The sequence below is a fragment of the Pleurodeles waltl genome, chromosome 1_2 (assembly GCF_031143425.1).
Source record: "Pleurodeles waltl isolate 20211129_DDA chromosome 1_2, aPleWal1.hap1.20221129, whole genome shotgun sequence".
NCBI lineage: Eukaryota > Metazoa > Chordata > Amphibia > Caudata > Salamandridae > Pleurodeles > Pleurodeles waltl.
In genome coordinates, this window is record NC_090437.1 from 275,528,280 (window position 1) to 275,545,211 (window position 16,932).

General features: G+C 41.2%; 1 protein-coding gene across 4 annotated transcripts in view; it reads left to right on the forward strand.

Moving 5' to 3' along the window:
* The window catches only part of BMPR1B (bone morphogenetic protein receptor type 1B), a 384,328-nt gene that overhangs the window by 334,214 nt on the left and 33,182 nt on the right, over window positions 1-16,932 (forward strand). For all 4 annotated transcript variants that reach the window (XM_069238141.1, XM_069238156.1, XM_069238148.1 and 1 more), the window contains exon 5: window positions 9,870-9,966. In XM_069238141.1, coding sequence (XP_069094242.1) covers window positions 9,870-9,966 — 97 coding nt within the window. The remainder of the gene's footprint in view (window positions 1-9,869; window positions 9,967-16,932) is intronic.

The following is a 16,932-nucleotide window of genomic DNA, read 5'->3' on the forward strand; positions in this document are numbered from 1 at the left end:
AACTCTCCCTTTGACTACATGCCGGTGGGATATTGACTGCCACATGGCTTCATCAGCTAGGGTTGAGGAGATCAAACCTTTCTCTGCGGCACGAGGGAAGTCTTGCGCCCACCGGTGGACAGTACAGGTAATGCTCCGTATTTTAAAGTATAACTTAAGCCACTCGCTGCTCTGTGAAGCGCAACGTTAAGGTCGTGTTCATTTTCCCATTCATCACAAGAGGAATTAGTTCTGGTCATCGGTCTACAAGGAGAATTATCTACAATCTAGACTGTTCACTCAGTCAGATTTCATTTTGAATAAATATGAAATTTAGACATAGCGAATCATGTAGCTAAAGGAAAGTTCCCAGACTCGTCTCAAAGCAGTTGAATGTTTCATTTCGTGAAGCCGTACAGAGGATTTTGCTGTGTTCAGGAAAGGGGGGAAGGAAGGCCATTCCTCTGGGGACGCAGAGGGGAGCAGAGGTCATCCAGCTGGAGGTCAGAGGTCGCTGGATTACAAATTAACTTGGGCACTGAGGCAAGCAGTGTCTCTCATAAACAAATTCATGTATTTTCAGGCTTTCTGTCTCCCATCCTAAACAGGATGCTATTAAAATACGTTCTCCTTGATTGAGATGCCTATGTACATATTGCATTAGAAACACATCTGATATTTGAAATTTAGTTATTATGAAGTGTGTCTGTGTTAATGCTTGGCAACTCGGGCAAAATATTGCAAATTGATCTAGCACGTGTTTTGCAGCACACTAACTTCAGGCTGAGTTCGACATGCCTTGCCTTTCTTCTTTGTATGAAAAATGGACGAAAAGCACAAAACCCACATGATTAGAAACCCAGGCAAAAATATGTTTCCTCTCTTGTCTGTGAAATATGTGGCAGTTTTTGCAGGGCGAGGGGGGGAGGGGCAAAGCTTGTTTCATCCCTTCTTCCTCCCATGCCTGGTCACGGTGTAGTGATAAAATAAACACGTTTGTCATCTTACCCAGTTTATATAATGTGCTATGGTATACTGCTTTCAGTAAATTGTTCATATCTTTTTGGAATGCATAATGTAGCTCACCGAAACCTCTTCTAGCCTACTCCTAACCATGAATCTCAAATTCTGAGATTCCTCCACAGAGGTGGAATTTCTCTGTTAGTGATCGAATATTCATAGATACTTTTCTGGCTGTAATAATACTGTGAATCGAGATGGCGATTTTGCCCTTGCAAATGTATTTAATTGCACACCTGATTTGAGGGTACGTGCAGAGATAGCATTGTGGTGTTCGGTCCACCATGACAAACACCCTTGGTAAACGTATATGGAATTGAAACACCTGCACCAAAACCTAGGTCTTCCTGGTTGCTTTTAACTAGCTTCATTGCACCTGCACCTGAGACAAGATACCGACGATTGGCCGATGCAAGACAAGTGTCAGAATTAGTATTGTGCGCCTTCTTCCATCGACATAGCCTTTAGCAGTACGGAGTCATTATTAATTTGGAATTGGGAAAATACCTGAAGTGTGGGTTCAGAGCACCTCAGTAGATTAGACCTGACTTTATTGCAGGGAAATAGGGTCAAGTAGAGAGGCACCCATATGGTGAGGCTAAACCTTGCCCCACACGGAAAAGTCAGTTACCTCAATTGAAGTTTGTGGCTTCGCTAAGCTATTGGTGCAACATCTTGTTTACCTTCTTACCGGTGATGAGTCACAGAGCAGTTGAGTATTTCACAGATATAATTTATGCATAATTTATGCATGCTTAAAAGCAAGTTGTGTCAAATGCTTGAGGTGCACTTATTCACAAAAAGTATTTGTAGAGTACATCAATTGGTGGTTTGCATATGTCCAGAAAGTATGGAATAGTTCTATTAGTGACCTGACCAGGTGCAAATAATGATAAATTAATTACCCCCAAAAAATGTTTTCTCAACAGTTTTCTAAACATTGCTCCCACTGATTAATAATGCTTCTAGTAATCATACCTGCAGACATCATTTCTAATTGTATTCTGAGACCTGTTATTTATGTTTCAATTGATATAGCCCCCCCCCAACCCACCCAAACCACCAAACAAGTCACCCGCAAGATACAGCTGTGATACATGTAGCATCTTTGAGCACTACTAAAAGCGCTCACTGAACACACAAATCACTTATTCCTTCCAGGACTAGTAGAATATAATTAATGAAGGTGGATGGAGATGTGTTCATAATCCCTGCTGAGTTTTCTTTGGGCTCTGCTCCTCGTTCATACTTTTCTGGGTTAGTGTGTATTATCAGTTGTAACCATTTTCTGCTGGGCTTGTGATTAGCAAGATTTGCATTAATTGTCCATCCTCTTGTTACTTGCGTTTGTTCCAGGTTACTCCACAGTAGTGATCTAGAGCTGCTTTTGCAGACCTTTTTATAATCCAGATTACTCACAAATATATGGCTGTGAACAAGGAAACGAATTGCCCTGTGCCAGTTAAATTCCAGCTTCCTACTATTGCAGGCCACTTGACTCACCGTCACCCCTCTTTTACACTTCTTCCAAATCAGACTCCGTGTTTACAGGGTGCCCCACTGGATCTTCACCAATTAATGTTTCAGGTCCTGACTTCTGTTGACTTTATACACTTTCAGGGTGTTTTAGTTCATACGATCTGGTTAGGGTGATCTATTTCTTTGTGCAGATTTGTCTGCATATAATTCTTTCAGTATAGAAGAGATTTGTGTACCATAATGGTTTGATAGCTGCTGGTGAGAGTGTATGTAGAACAACCACAGGCAGCCAACTGGTGGCTGCTTAGAGAAATACTTTCATATATGCCATCTCTGATTCCATATTTCCCAGTGGGCTTTCAAGCCTCTACACGCTTTGAAAAATGGACTCGAGCACTCGATGTACTTGAGCTCGCTATGGCGAGTCCTATTTTATCAGGTCGAGCTATTTTTAGGACCTACTCGTCCCGTCTAGCGAATTAACAAAGAACAGGTATTGTGTTCAGTCAGAAAGTGCGAAGCAAAAAAGACATTCTTAAATCATGTTCTTATCTTGTCACGTGCTCTGTGTTCAGAGACAGAGGTCCAAAATCAGTTTGTCTTCTTACAATTCATTTTCCTTCTGACTGCGAAGTTCCAGGAGAAGATAGTTGTGTTACAATGAAAGTTTACCATTTACTTACTTCATAAATTTGGATTCAGGGCTTACCTCAGCATGATTAAATAATACCCATAGGGATTACCGCTTCACTCAGAATTCAATGCCATCTTCAGGCCTAAATCTAGAGTCTGGTGTACTAGTTGTGAATTCTGTTTTGTGGTATACTGCGTATTACTGTAGATTAATAGTGTGGTTCTTCACCCGCTTGAATACGTTTTAAACAGACACCACATACAATTGTGGTTGTTTAGAAAACTGGAAAAACGCTATTTATTTCTATTTGGGTTTACTCGAGACTAGCCCGAAGGCCATGGAGCGCTTTACAATGCTGTTGAGGAGCTTGTGCATTTACTCCACTGTTTTATTTAGCACACGCTGTGGGCACACTCTTGACCCTTGACCCTGCAGGACTTCCCAGAAAGTCCGTGGTCGTAGAAATCTTTGCATGGGCAGTGAAGTCCCTGAAAGCACCCTCTCACGTCACTAAGGGCGGGAGAAGAGAAGTGCGAATGATACACAAGATGGGCACTTTGCAAATCTCCCCAAGGAAGCTTTACGGGAAAAATAAACATGTTATGTGGCGAGTGAGCTCATTTTAAAGTAATTGCACGCTGCCCACGGCACAACTACACTGGCGCATAATATCCAGTGGCACATTTGATATAACAGCAAGGGCCTTAAAGCTGTTTTTTTCTTTTTTTTTTAACACACCACACCTAAAAACAAATGACGCAAATCGGAATGTTGTCTTTTCCACAGCTGACTTTTCTCTTATCAGATTCCTAAGAGTCCATTCGGTCCACAGTTAGTGACAACTGACCCTTGTTGGCGAGGGCAAACTGTCAAGTTTAAACTTGGAAAAATAATATTTGTCTTATGTTTTTCTGTGGCACCAAATCAGCCTGAGATGATGTCCGGACACTCTGCGTATTCAGTTGAAGCTATAGACAATAAACTACAATTTATTTATATTGGTTACTAGCAACTACCTAAATAAGTGTGTTTTCCTCCAAAAAGCGGAGGCAATAGACTTAAACAACTGAAGCATTTTCTGATATTGTTCTTTCAAAGGCGCCGATGAATTGAGTGTGCATTCAGTCAAAATCAACTGCGCTGCACCGGCATTAAACAACGGAATTACGTTTTTCGAGCGTGTTCCACTGCATCTTAATTGTTTACTCTTTGCGGTGCTTTCTTGACAGACTCTGGCATCGCACAGTGCTCCAAACCACACTGTTTACACTGCTCAGCGTGCCCCATTAAAAAACCCAGAACCTTTAATGGCCTGTGACAAGTCGCCTGCCCCCTCCGCCTGGTAGCCTCCTGTTTCTGGGGGGCGCTCCCCTGCGGGCTCTCGGTTTCATCCCCTCACGCTCGCAGTGACAGCCCGGGTAGACGTCCTCTGCCTGGCCCGGGATAACGAGCTGCAGGGTTTTCCGTGTCCCCTTTCAAGGGCCCGCGGGCATCCCTTGAATGTTTGTATTATCGTGGCTTCAAGGAAGGGACAACAGGAAAACATGCCAGTCTGACCGTCGCGGACAAAAGGTGTATGCTCGGGTGTCACTGATTGAAGATAAAAAGCAAAAAAAGGATAGAATCGAGGAACCAGTGAAGTGAGGAGAGGAAGCGGGAAACTACGTCTTTTTAGGGGACAAAATGCAAGATAGTAAGACAAGAGTCCCCCAGGAACCTTCTTGTCTCATTACCCTCGTAAATCTGAAACCCAATAGTTCTGTGCCGTGTCCACGTCGATAAAGATAGGGTTCTCACAGTTTTAGAGTGTTCAGCATGAGCATGGCGGGTGCCAAGCTAAGGGATTTTAGAAAGTCCTCGTGGCCGGACTGCAGATTGCCTGCTGCGTAACGCGCGCAGCGTGTTTTGGACTGTGTGGATGTGGGGTGTGCGCGTACCTGTGAATGCAGGTCAGGTAGGGCTGTAGCTTTGGGCTATTCATGTGAAACTGGGGTATGTCGTGCCATAGTCTGCTCGAGTTATGAAAATAATATAGCCTCTGGTCGGCTCATTAATTTGCATCAGGTGCAGAAAAGCATAAGGGGGTTTAAACTGGACTTTGTGAGAATGGCTCAGAATTCAAAGCTTTAGGCGCTTCAGAGCTCCTATTCCACGGCGAGCATCCCGCATTTAGCATTGCCGCATTAGACGCCAGATGGATAGGTTCGCATTTTTTCCCATAAAGCCAAATGTATCTATTTCAGACGGCAGGCTGGATTTCACATTTTTAGCAACTTCAATAGCTGTTTAATCTTGCCTGCTGAATGCTTGCTCAGTGTCTGCAATCCTGACAGCGAAGTCTGCCAAGCGGATGTATCTATATCACTAATAATATGTGCCCACCACAGTATACATCTCTGTAAAATCCTTATCAAATAAATTCAGTAAAAAAAATGACAAAAAGAGATGTGCAAACATTTCTCTCCAGTTCAGCAAATGAAGGGGCCAATGAGAGAAATAAATCCCATAGTAGAAATTGACAATATGCATAAATTATACTTCCCTTTCCTTGAGGGTTTTATTTGCTTATGCTTGCAACTTTAAATCACTCGTCCTTGGTACAAACATTGCCAAAAGAGATCCAGATGGTTTGGTGTTGGGGCACTGCTTGGCTCGTTTACCAGACCATTACTGCACGGCCTGGTAACTCCACTTTAGCTTTTTACCCCCGTAGGCCCTAACAGCAATCATCTTCACCTTGGAGATTATAATGTCATCCCTTGCACACATTAAGCATTAAAATCTGCTGTCCAGAGCAATATAACCTGTTAAATGCCCTGAACCTAAATTATATGCAGGGCCACTGGAATTATGTGATTTTGCTGCTGCAGTGTTTCCCGCAAAATTATGGATTTGCCTTATTTGCAACACTGTTCTTTTAGCTCACTTATAATTTATCATACCACCTTATTTTAAGAAATCCATAGAAGGCACTGCTTTCTCAGCACAAGCCACAAAGCTCTGGGACTCACTAACAGCAAGCCTTCGAAGATCCAAGGATCATATACACTTCAGCAGGCAGTTGAAACCATGCTATTTCTAAGATAATTACGCCCCCCCCCCACATACTGCTGACAGACCCAGAAAGACAGTTGCACCTTTCAGCTGAATCTTTAGCTTAAACCCCACAGATTGGAAACCACCCAACCATCAAACTTCTTTTGATATGTAGGTAAGCTAAAAGGGCTGATCTAGGGTTCACTGGGTTATTATATAGTTAAGTAATTGTATATATAACTTTTCTGGCCCACACTAATACTAAAAGAACAACACTCACTGGTCTGCAGTTAATAGCAAAGTACACCTCTTACATTCACTTAATACATACCTGATACAGGGATTGTCTGTCACCAGTACTTGTACATCCATTTAACCAGCTATCACCAAATGAACAGGGGAAGAATAACTGAAGAGACCTGTCTCACACACTCCTGGTCAATCGGAGGACTTTACTCTAGTCCACCACTGCAGCTCCCAAATAGGTATACATTATGACCACTTCTTTAATTTCACAATGACACTCCGATATGAAGTGATAGTAACAGTACCCATCCCAGCAGATTTCTCCACTTCTCTCTCCCTTCAACCATGCCAGCGGAGAACCACAACTGTAAACAAAACTTCAGACTGCAAAACCGAGTGAAGGTACCAGCTGAACAGTAACTTTAATAAACACCATAATGGGAACTGCAGAGCTGTTCAAAGCTCCTTGCTTACTAAAACCCATAAACTGCGTATCTGTTTCTCATATGTCATCATCCACAACACTGTTATGCGCTACATACCATAGCATGATAACTGCACCTATGTGGTCATAATGCATGACATGGAACCACTTCCCACATAGGATAACAGTACTAAGACAACACTCTTTCAACCATACCATCCTACATGGCATAGCTTGCTGCCCATGTAGGTAAGCCTTTCGGTGCTTTACACAGGGATAGTCAGTGCTATATAAATGCTACAGTACAATACATAATTCATCAACTGCTGCATAATCTGCAGATTTCAACAAACATCCTATTCTTAGCTCAGAGTGATCACATTTTACTAAAAACGTGGCAATACATGTTGTCATGCAGTAGAATGCCTTTCACTAAGGTTAACTGGTTGTGCTTCTGTTGCCTATTTCTGTATTTTGGTGTCAAAGTGGTACTAATGAGGTGAAACCTTTGCCAAGTGTTAGGATGTACAATTGACAAAATAATAAGTTAATACGCAAAATATGCTGCATTAGGCTGCACAAGTTGCCTTTTTTTTATGCATAATTTAGTCAACCATGCCACAAAGTTTTGTCCTCCTGTGCTGCATAATTGGTTATATGCCTGAGATGCAGCTGAAGGCCAATAACAAGGGAGAAGGAAATAATAGACCAGAGCAGACGGGCAATAATACTATTAACATTCTACCCTCTGGGGTTCAAATGTTCTAAATTAAACAGTGGTAAATCAAATGCCAGACATGGAGATGTTGGAGTGGAAAGGCCTATACCAGCCATTATTCATTTTTCTTCAAAATAGTCCAGTGTTCTAATAAAAGCTATGTTTGTTTTGCATAGACACCAAGAAGTTCAATTAAGAGCAAGGTAAGAAAATGCTGACTTGCCTCATGTTCACAGATATCATATAGCAGTTGTTGGAAGTCACATTCTGTAAAATCGGTATTCCTTCTTCTGCTATAGGTTTGTCGGTGACCACTGGTTGCAAAAGGGCCAACCATGCAGTGCTGAGACCAGACATTTCAAAGGGACAATCTGTTGAAGTAAATCACTGTCCTCTTTACCCATTCCTTCATCACTAGCAATTGCCAGCAATAAGCATTCTAGAGTGTTGCATCACTGCACAATGTCTGCTTGGGATTCAAGACGTATTGTGGCATAATTTACTGATGACCTTTTTAAGTTCCTTGTATGTTTTCTGGTATTCCTACTCCGTGTTCCTCTACAGGAGTGGTCTCCAAACCTTTTAAGGCCGTGCCACCCCAGTAGAAAAAATAAAAATCATCGAGGTTTACCTCGAGTTTGCAAAATTGTCACAAAATCGTGCTAATCATTTTATTTTTTAAGTGCTTTTTTGCTATGGCAGTGCTCCTCTGGGATGCCCAGCACCAAAGCTAAGAAGTCAGGGTGTCCCTACCCTAGGTACATGTCTCATTTTTTTTTTTTGTTGGTGGTGGGGGGGACTCGTCTGAAGCCGAGTCCCAAGATGGCTGCTAACACTTCCTGGTTGAAGATTTTAGCAGCTAATCAGAGCTCTTTAGTTCCATGCATGAGCTCGTCATTATCCACAAAGTCATTGCAGCCAGAGTTATAAAAATATGGATTTCCTCAAATTTCTCACTAACTATTGAACAGGTTTACACCAAATAACTGAAAGCATAATCTGCATATGTCCAGCGGTTTTGACTGTAGTCTTGTACCTATGGGAATTAACATGGGAAACACAAGTTTTTTTACCCCAATCTTTTCCTTGGCCCCCGCTTGACGGATCACCCTGAAACTTTCTGTGCGCAACAAGAATCACCGACACACTTTTTGGGGGGAAAATGTCATGAAGATTTGTCAAGCAACTAAGATACAGGCAAGTCACTAAATGTTTTTCTATGGAAACATGGTCCTAACTATAACAACCTACTGGCAGACCGCCAGTAGGTAATATATAGATATGTTTACAATATAAGAAGCGTATTTGTATACATAGTCCTGAGGGGCGTCTTTATTGTGGTGTATTTATTGTGTCACTGGTGTGTGTTGTACAAACGTTTTACACATGACCTCTAGGGATAAGCTTGACTGATCTATGCCAAGCTACCAAGGGGATGAGCACAGGTTATCACTGATGTGTAACTTACTTTCCCTGACTGGAATAGTGGGTTCAGCCTGGCTTAGGTGCATACCCTAGCCAACTAGAAACTCCATTTCCAACTATTTATTTTTATCCTCCAGAGTGCTGGAAACAGTCCGTGGCAACCCAAGATCCACCACACATTTATAAAAAAAATCAAATGTCGATTTGATTTATGTCAAAAAGTGCTTTCACAACTATGCTGACTGTGTTGACATCTGTTGATGAATACAGTGGTGTAACAGACTACTGCAACTATATTTCTGAATTGTGTGCTTTATGGATGTGCTGCTCCCCAAATATACAGAATAGTAGCAGTGTAAAACATGTAGGTATCTTATCTGATTAAGGACACGGTGACTACTGTCCATATAATTAATATTCTGAATCAAGAAATTGGGAGGTCGTTGGAATCGTACATATACTCGCACATGTCAAGGCAATGATTCTCTCCCCAAAACACTAATGCTGTGCCAGTCTTTTACATATCCTTTCCAAGCCAAATTGTTTGAGTTAGCACTTAACATCAGAGCATAAAGAAAAAGCAGTGGAATAAAACAAGCCTGTATATAGCATACTCTTAAAGCCTCCTTAATTAGCCAGTGGCTAAGTTGGTAAATTGTATCTTCTCTAGTGGTACCTCAACATGCTAACTATGTGCCATTTCGTATATAATTGACTAATGCATCATAGAGTGGTTAGGCTATGGGGCAATATGTATAAACCAATATGGCAATAATTTTTCGTGCATTTTTCAAAAACGGAAGCACATTTCAAAGATATATATAGTATTCATAAAGGTGTGCATAGGTCGCTGGTAGACCACGTTATTTGCCTAGCATAATTGCTGACCTCTGTTTGTTTCTTTACAGATTTTGTTGACGAAAGCATTCACAACATGGCCCTTCTGATCTCTGTCACTGTGTGCAGCTCTATCCTGGCTCTGATTCTGATCTTCTGTTATTTTAGGTAAGATATTCCTGCTTAAGGCTCTCTCCCCATCAAACAATTCCCTTTTCCCGTGTATGTTAATGAATAAGGTTACCAGAGGATGCCTTGTCAGCACCTGGTACTAGCCTTTCCTTTTCTTAAGAACGTTTTCACATCTGTTAGTCCAGTTGGGTAAGTTGATATGAACTACGATTGGACCCCCCGAGACCCCAAGAAGCAATAGGATGTTAAAGGAATGCCCAAGACTAGAAAATAGTGTCCCAAATGATGTGGTGTCGTCGGTAATTTTAGTAATAAACAATATAGTGATTGATATTTGGCTGTTGCTTGCAATCTGTTTTGACGATCTTGGTATAATTACTTTTGTTCATTCTGCCTTTTGTAAACTCCAATTAAAGGTCCTTCACATTAAGTAATTCCTCTTTTTGCAGGGCTGCTTTTAACTTTGACGCACCCTTTTGAGCTGGTCAATTTGAGAGGACAACTCCTGATAGATGCACTGGGGCAATTGTAGTATACAGGCATAATAATCAAAGGACTAGATGTGAGAAGTTGATTTCGACATTAGTAGTGGTATCAATTTCCTCCTATTTGATCGTTAGTTGTTCTGAATTTTAATGCTCCCTCCTGTTAGATGTTATGCTCATATGTACATAGGTTTATCAAAGTTGGCCAAAAGCGTGAAAACATTAGTGTTGCATTCGCACTGTGTTGACTTTATATGATACCAGTGATGACGGGGGTTCCGGCCTGGTAAATATAGGACCAACCACAACAGACATGTAGGGCACCATTTATATCAAGCGAAGCATGGGAATTCAGGCCAGGGGGACATTTGATGTTGGATGAAAGTTCTCTAAGTTTCTGTCATAGAACTGCAAGTAAGTTGAGTTTTGTTTATCCATACTTGTAATAGGAAAATATATTTGCAAAGGATTACGAGTATGAAAGGTTTCCAGGATCCCCTTAGCTACACCACCTTGAGTTGTTGTAGCACATTTGTGTTTGTTACCTAGAGTTGCGTCCTTACTGCTGCAGTGGGCATTGTAGACACTGGCATGTCAAATTTAATCTCTTCACTCCAGACATAGGATACCTTTGGAAAGTTTAGGAGTCTTATTTACTATTCTAACTCCGGATCCCGTATATTTTTGGGAAGGTAAAAAAAAAAATCCAAGTATTTTAAGAAAAGTTGTAAAAAGTTAAAAATGTTGCTTTGCCTGATGTGCTACAGAGAGATCTCTGCTCAGGGCAAAAAAATATTGTTATAAATTTCCAGGGCAGGTAGTATTTCCTGGTGCTGGGTGACTCTCGTGTCTAAATATTGGTGGCCATCTGCCATGGTAAATGAGAGGAAATTGAGTTTTCTTTGATTGTAGTTTTGTTTTATGGACTAGCCGAGAGATGCCAGCAACCCCATTTTGCCTTTCCAGTGGGGCAGCATGACTAGTTCCTGGAGTCGCGGGTGTGGCAAAATGCTGGAACAGGCCAGCTTCTCACCCTATTCCTTTTTTTGTACACCATTCACATGTTTTCTGGCCCCACTGTGGGTGAGTGGATTGAATGGAACCTCCGAATCTGCCCCACCCTCCAGAGGCATGAACTCTCTTTCAAATATGGAGAAGAGTGGTGTAGCTAGTATGAGGAAGGGCAATCCCTCCACACCTTTCTTTTTCACTTTTTACCTTGCCTTTCTGTCCCCCATGAGGTTTGAATGTTAGTAGTAAATGTTAAAATCTGAACCCTCCCTTGCTCCCCAGGTGGGGCAGGAAGACTGACTCAATTTCTGAGGAACTGCGGTGGCTGTCTGTCATCAGGAGGGGTGGGCCACCCACCCCAGTAATTCATTTAAAAAATAATAAACCCTGTTGCTGCTGAGTTTTTTGTCACCCTCATAGTCCAGAATAGTAGTCCTGTATTTTTTAGAACCATGACCCACTTTTTAGAATGACAAAATTTAGCGACCCAGCTAACTTTAATGGACATGAGGAGCTGCGATTTTTTAATGAAACCGAAGTATCGTGGTAGCAAACTATCATTTACAGACAATAACGTTTTCTATTGAAGTGGCCACTAACCTTGTACAGACACACAGTTTTACTGATAAAAGTGTATATTACCTGTTAGACCTGACATTCTTAGGGTGGTCACCACCAACTTTTTGCCTGCCTCCCTCCACTTTTTGACACTGTTTTTGCTGGTTTTAGGACACTGCTCACTTTACCACTGCTAACCAGTGCTAAAGTGCATATTCTCTCTCCCTTGAAACGTGGTTACATTGGCTCATACCCAATTGGCCTATTTAATTTACTTATAAGTCTCTAGTAAAAGCGCATTAGATATGTCCTCGACCTGTAGATTAAATGCTACTAGTGGGCCTGCAATATTGATTGTGCCACCCACATAAGTAGCCCCCTAACCATGTCTCAGGCCTGCCATTGTAAGGCCTGTGGGTGCAGTTTCACTGCCAATTCGACTTGGCATTTAAAACTACTTCCCAAGCCTCAAACTCCCCTTTTTCTACATATAAGTCACCCCTAAGGTAGGCCCTAGGTAACCCAAAGGGCAGGGTGCTATGTAGGGAGAAGGCAGGGCATGTACCTGTGTAGTTTATATGTCCTGGTGGTGTAAAACTCCTAAATTCATTTTACTCTGCTGTGAGGCCTGCTTCTTTCATAGGCTAACATTAGGGCTACCCTCATATACTGTTTGAGTGGTAGATTCTGATCAGAAAGGAGTAACAAGGTCATATTTAGTATGGCCAGAATGGTAATACAAAATCCTGTTGACTGGTGAAGTTGGATTTAATATTACTATTTTAGAAATGCCACTTTTAAAAAGTGAACATTTTTCTGCACTTAAATCCTTCGGTGCCTTAAAATCCACATCTGGCTGGGTTAGTTGACAGCTCCCTTGTGCATTTCACCCAGACAACCCCAAACACAGTATGCTGAGTCACACCTGCACACATCTGCATACTGAATGGATCTTCCTGGGCTGGGAGGGTGGGAGGGCCTGACACCTACATGTCAAAGGACAGTGGCCTGCCCTCACACAATGGACTTCTAAACCTCCTACTGGGAATCTGGCCGACAGAATGGAACTGAAAAGGGGACCTTGTGTACTTCCAAGCCACACTTTGAAGAGTCCCCCACTTCAAAGGCACATTTGGGTATTTAAACAGGGTCTCTGACCCTACCAACTCAGACACTTCTGCAGACAGATACTTCTGCAGACACTTCTTGACAAGATACGTACTGGGAAAGGAACTCTGAACCTGAACCTGCTAAGAGGAGCTGCCTGGCTGTCCAAAGGACTCACCTGTCTAGTTTTCTGCAAAGGACTGCTGCCCTGCTGTTGCCCTGCTGTCTTGCTGCCCTCTGGCTCTACTGAGAAGTGCTCTCCAAGGGCTTGGATTGAGCATGCCTCCTGTTTCCTGCAGTCTCAGGGCCAAAAAGACTTAACCTCTGCAAAGAACTCCTTGTGCGGCGAAAATTGACGCACAGCCTGCCGGAATCGACACACAGCCTGCACTGCAGTGAGAAAATTACTGCTCGCCAAACCAGAACGATGCAGCCTGGCTCCCTGAGTGGAGATTGACGCAGCACCAGCACTAGCGTTGCGACCAGAACTTCGGCGCACAGGCCACTGGATCGACGCATAGCCGAGCCGGAACGATGCAACCCGACTTCCCGTGAGAGGAATCGACGCAGCGCCTGCCGTGCAACAGAAATTGCCCTGCATCGCCCACCGGATCGACGGTGTCCCTGTGACTTGCCCTGCATGCCCAGGATTTCTCTGCATCGTCCGCGGGGCGTCCAAATACCCAGCAAGCCTGCAATCCAAGCCTGCACCCCTGAAATTGATACAAAGCCCTTGCTGCGTGGAAAAACATTGGCGCATCGTCTGTGTGCGCCTGGAGAAACAGACGCACACCTCCCCGTTTTCCACGCATCTTCTCCTCTGCAGTCCTGTGCGGATAATTTAGACACAAACGAGGAACTTTGTGCTTGCAAGAGACACTTATTGCTTTTCAAGAACTAAAGACTTTACTGATCATTTCAAAAGTGATATTTCAACTTGTACTTATCAAATCTTGATTGTTTTGACCTTCATCTAATCAGATAAATATTCTATATTTTTCTATACATCTGTGGTGTATTTTTGTGGTGTTTATAATAAGTTATTGCGTGATTTGTTGCACAAATACTTTACGCATTGCCTTCCAAATTAAGCCTGAATACTCAGTGCCAAGCTACCAGAGGGTGGGTACAGGATAATTTGGATTGTGTGAGACTTACCCTGACTATAGTAAGGGTCCTTGCTTGGACAGGGGGTAACCTGACTGCCAACCAATGACCCCACTTCTAACATTACCCAAATGAAAATGTATATAAATTGTGTTTCAGTGAACATTAATAATTTGTGCATCAGCATTTTGTTCCTTTTAAAATCGGTTTCCAGCACACTTTAGCATTACAAAAAAGTGCTTCATTTTTGCCTTTCCTCTAAGCTGAATTTATACAGTTGATTTACAGATACCTACATTCTGTTGTGTGTTTCAAAAACGGAATCATACTTTACTGTACTCCAGGAAGATTGTCACATAATGCACTTTAAAAAGTCCTCTCAATTTACAGTTGGAGAAAGAAAAATAAACACCAATCCCATAGCAGCAGTTTGTCAAAAGACCTATTTATAGCCTGCCATTGTACTTTTGTCTTGGAAGCAGCAAATGTAAAAGGTAAACACAGAATCCAAGGGCATTTTTATTTATTGCTCAGACTTTCCTGACTCGCGGGAAATCGTCTGGCAACCCACCAGGGTGTCCCAACCCACAATTTTGGAAACACCGGTCCAGAAGCCGATAGATTTGGCAGTAGAATCACCGATCTTAATCCCAAGAAGGGGAGACCAGACAGACTGAATGTAGTTTGAGGTCTTAGGGGGGTTGCCCAATGCCAGGACATGGGCCAGGCCCCATCCTATACATTTTTAAAACATGTTTCCCCTGGTGGCCTAGAAGGCTTTGTGGCCTTCTTGGTAGGCAGATTGGGGTTAAATCGTATAATTGACCCCTCAAAGTGGGGGTAGAAAGGCTGTGGGCCCTAGGTGGGGCAGACAGTGTAAGGCCATTTTTTTGTATGGAAGGTGGGTGCTCTGAATGTGACAGTGAAGTTGGTGGTTTAATGAACTTGATTACTATCCTGATATTGCTGTGCTAGTGTGTTCCCCAATCAGTGGTGGTCTTACTGTTGAGGTGGGAGTAGAGATGCTTAGCTGTGCCACTGAGCACCACCGGGCTGAAAGTAGTAAGAGTCTTCACATTCAGTGGCATTAGCATGCAACGCATGCAGAGCATCACTGAAAAAAACATAATTCAGGCTGCAAGGGGTACATGTCATTGCAGCCCAAGATGGGGTGTAAAAAGGTAATCCCTTTAGTGGGAGTACAAGATGGATTCCAAGTCCCTATGTCCGGGTACATGACCTCTGCATCCTGCACACTGTAAAGGAAGGATGAAGGATAAAGAGGTCGTGCCCTTTGTACTTACATACTTATTGCACCAACAAAATACACCCAGTACATTTAATTAACTTAATTTTAATAAGTATTTAGTATTTTGAAGGCGTTTTCCATGCAGATAATTTTACTTTTCTAAATGACCAAATGATCTATTTGAAATAAAATGTATATTTTAATTTACTTTTTGAAACATATAACCTATTAAATGTGTATGTTCATTCTTAAAGCTTTCATTTTAAACTACAATATGTTTTCTATTTAGTGTTTTATGTATAGTGAATATTAAATGAGTAAATAAATATAATACTTTAGTTTTTACTTAAAATACATTTATTAGAAATATGATTGTAAAATAAATGAAATATATTAAAATAAATAGTTTTAATAGTCTAAAATCATAATAAAGATTAATGAAATAATGTGAAATACTAAATTAAAGTAGAATGTTAATTTGAAACATATTGTGGAAGCATATTAAAAAATGATCACATACCGAACTATACATATTTAATAATTTAGCTAAAATTAAAGTAACATTTTTAGACGCACACATTGAGGAAAATATGCATATTGAGAAAAGTGGGGCTGTCCAATTTACTACATTAACTCCAGTCCCACAAACATTGATGAAAATGCATATATTATGAGGTGTGAAATATTCCAACTCCAATCACACACCCATTGAGAAAAGTATATCGTAATTGGAGCGGGCAGATTTACTGTTCTAACTCCAAACCCAAAACCATTTGGAAACATTTGAATTGGAGGGGGCAGAATTACTATTCTAACTCCATTCCCACACACACACACACACACACACATTGGGAAACGTGTATATTTTGGGGATGGTGACAGATTTACTATTTTGTCTCCAATAACAAAAATGTTTGGAAAGCTTTACAGATTGGTAGGGTCATGTTTACTATTCTAACTCTAGTTTCACAGACATCAAGGAAAGAGTATAAATACTTAATTTATAAATTCAATATAACACTGAACCTATTTTTAATTTCTGAAATATGCTTTTTAATTCCATAAACAATATTTTATGAACCTGTGTATCCTCTAATGTATTTGTACATGTAATTCTAAATATGAGACCCTATCTACCCAATACCATAATAGTCCTGTTGAAATAATTATAGAACACAAGTTACATTTTTTTAAACTACGGTATTGTATTTCATATTTGTTAAACAATGTCTCTTAAATAGCTAAACACAATTTGAATGATGGCTCTAATTTTAAAATAACAAAGTTATTAATTATAGATTATAAATTATAAAAATATCTTTATAATAAAACACTAGCCACCAAATCCCCAGTATGTCTACAGCTAAAATAAAATTAAATCAAAACATAATTTGCAAAGTTAATGCGCAAAAATGATTTAATTTTAAATTAAAAAATGCACTCCCAAAATTATGTTTTTAAGTTATTTCTTACTACAAAAACAAC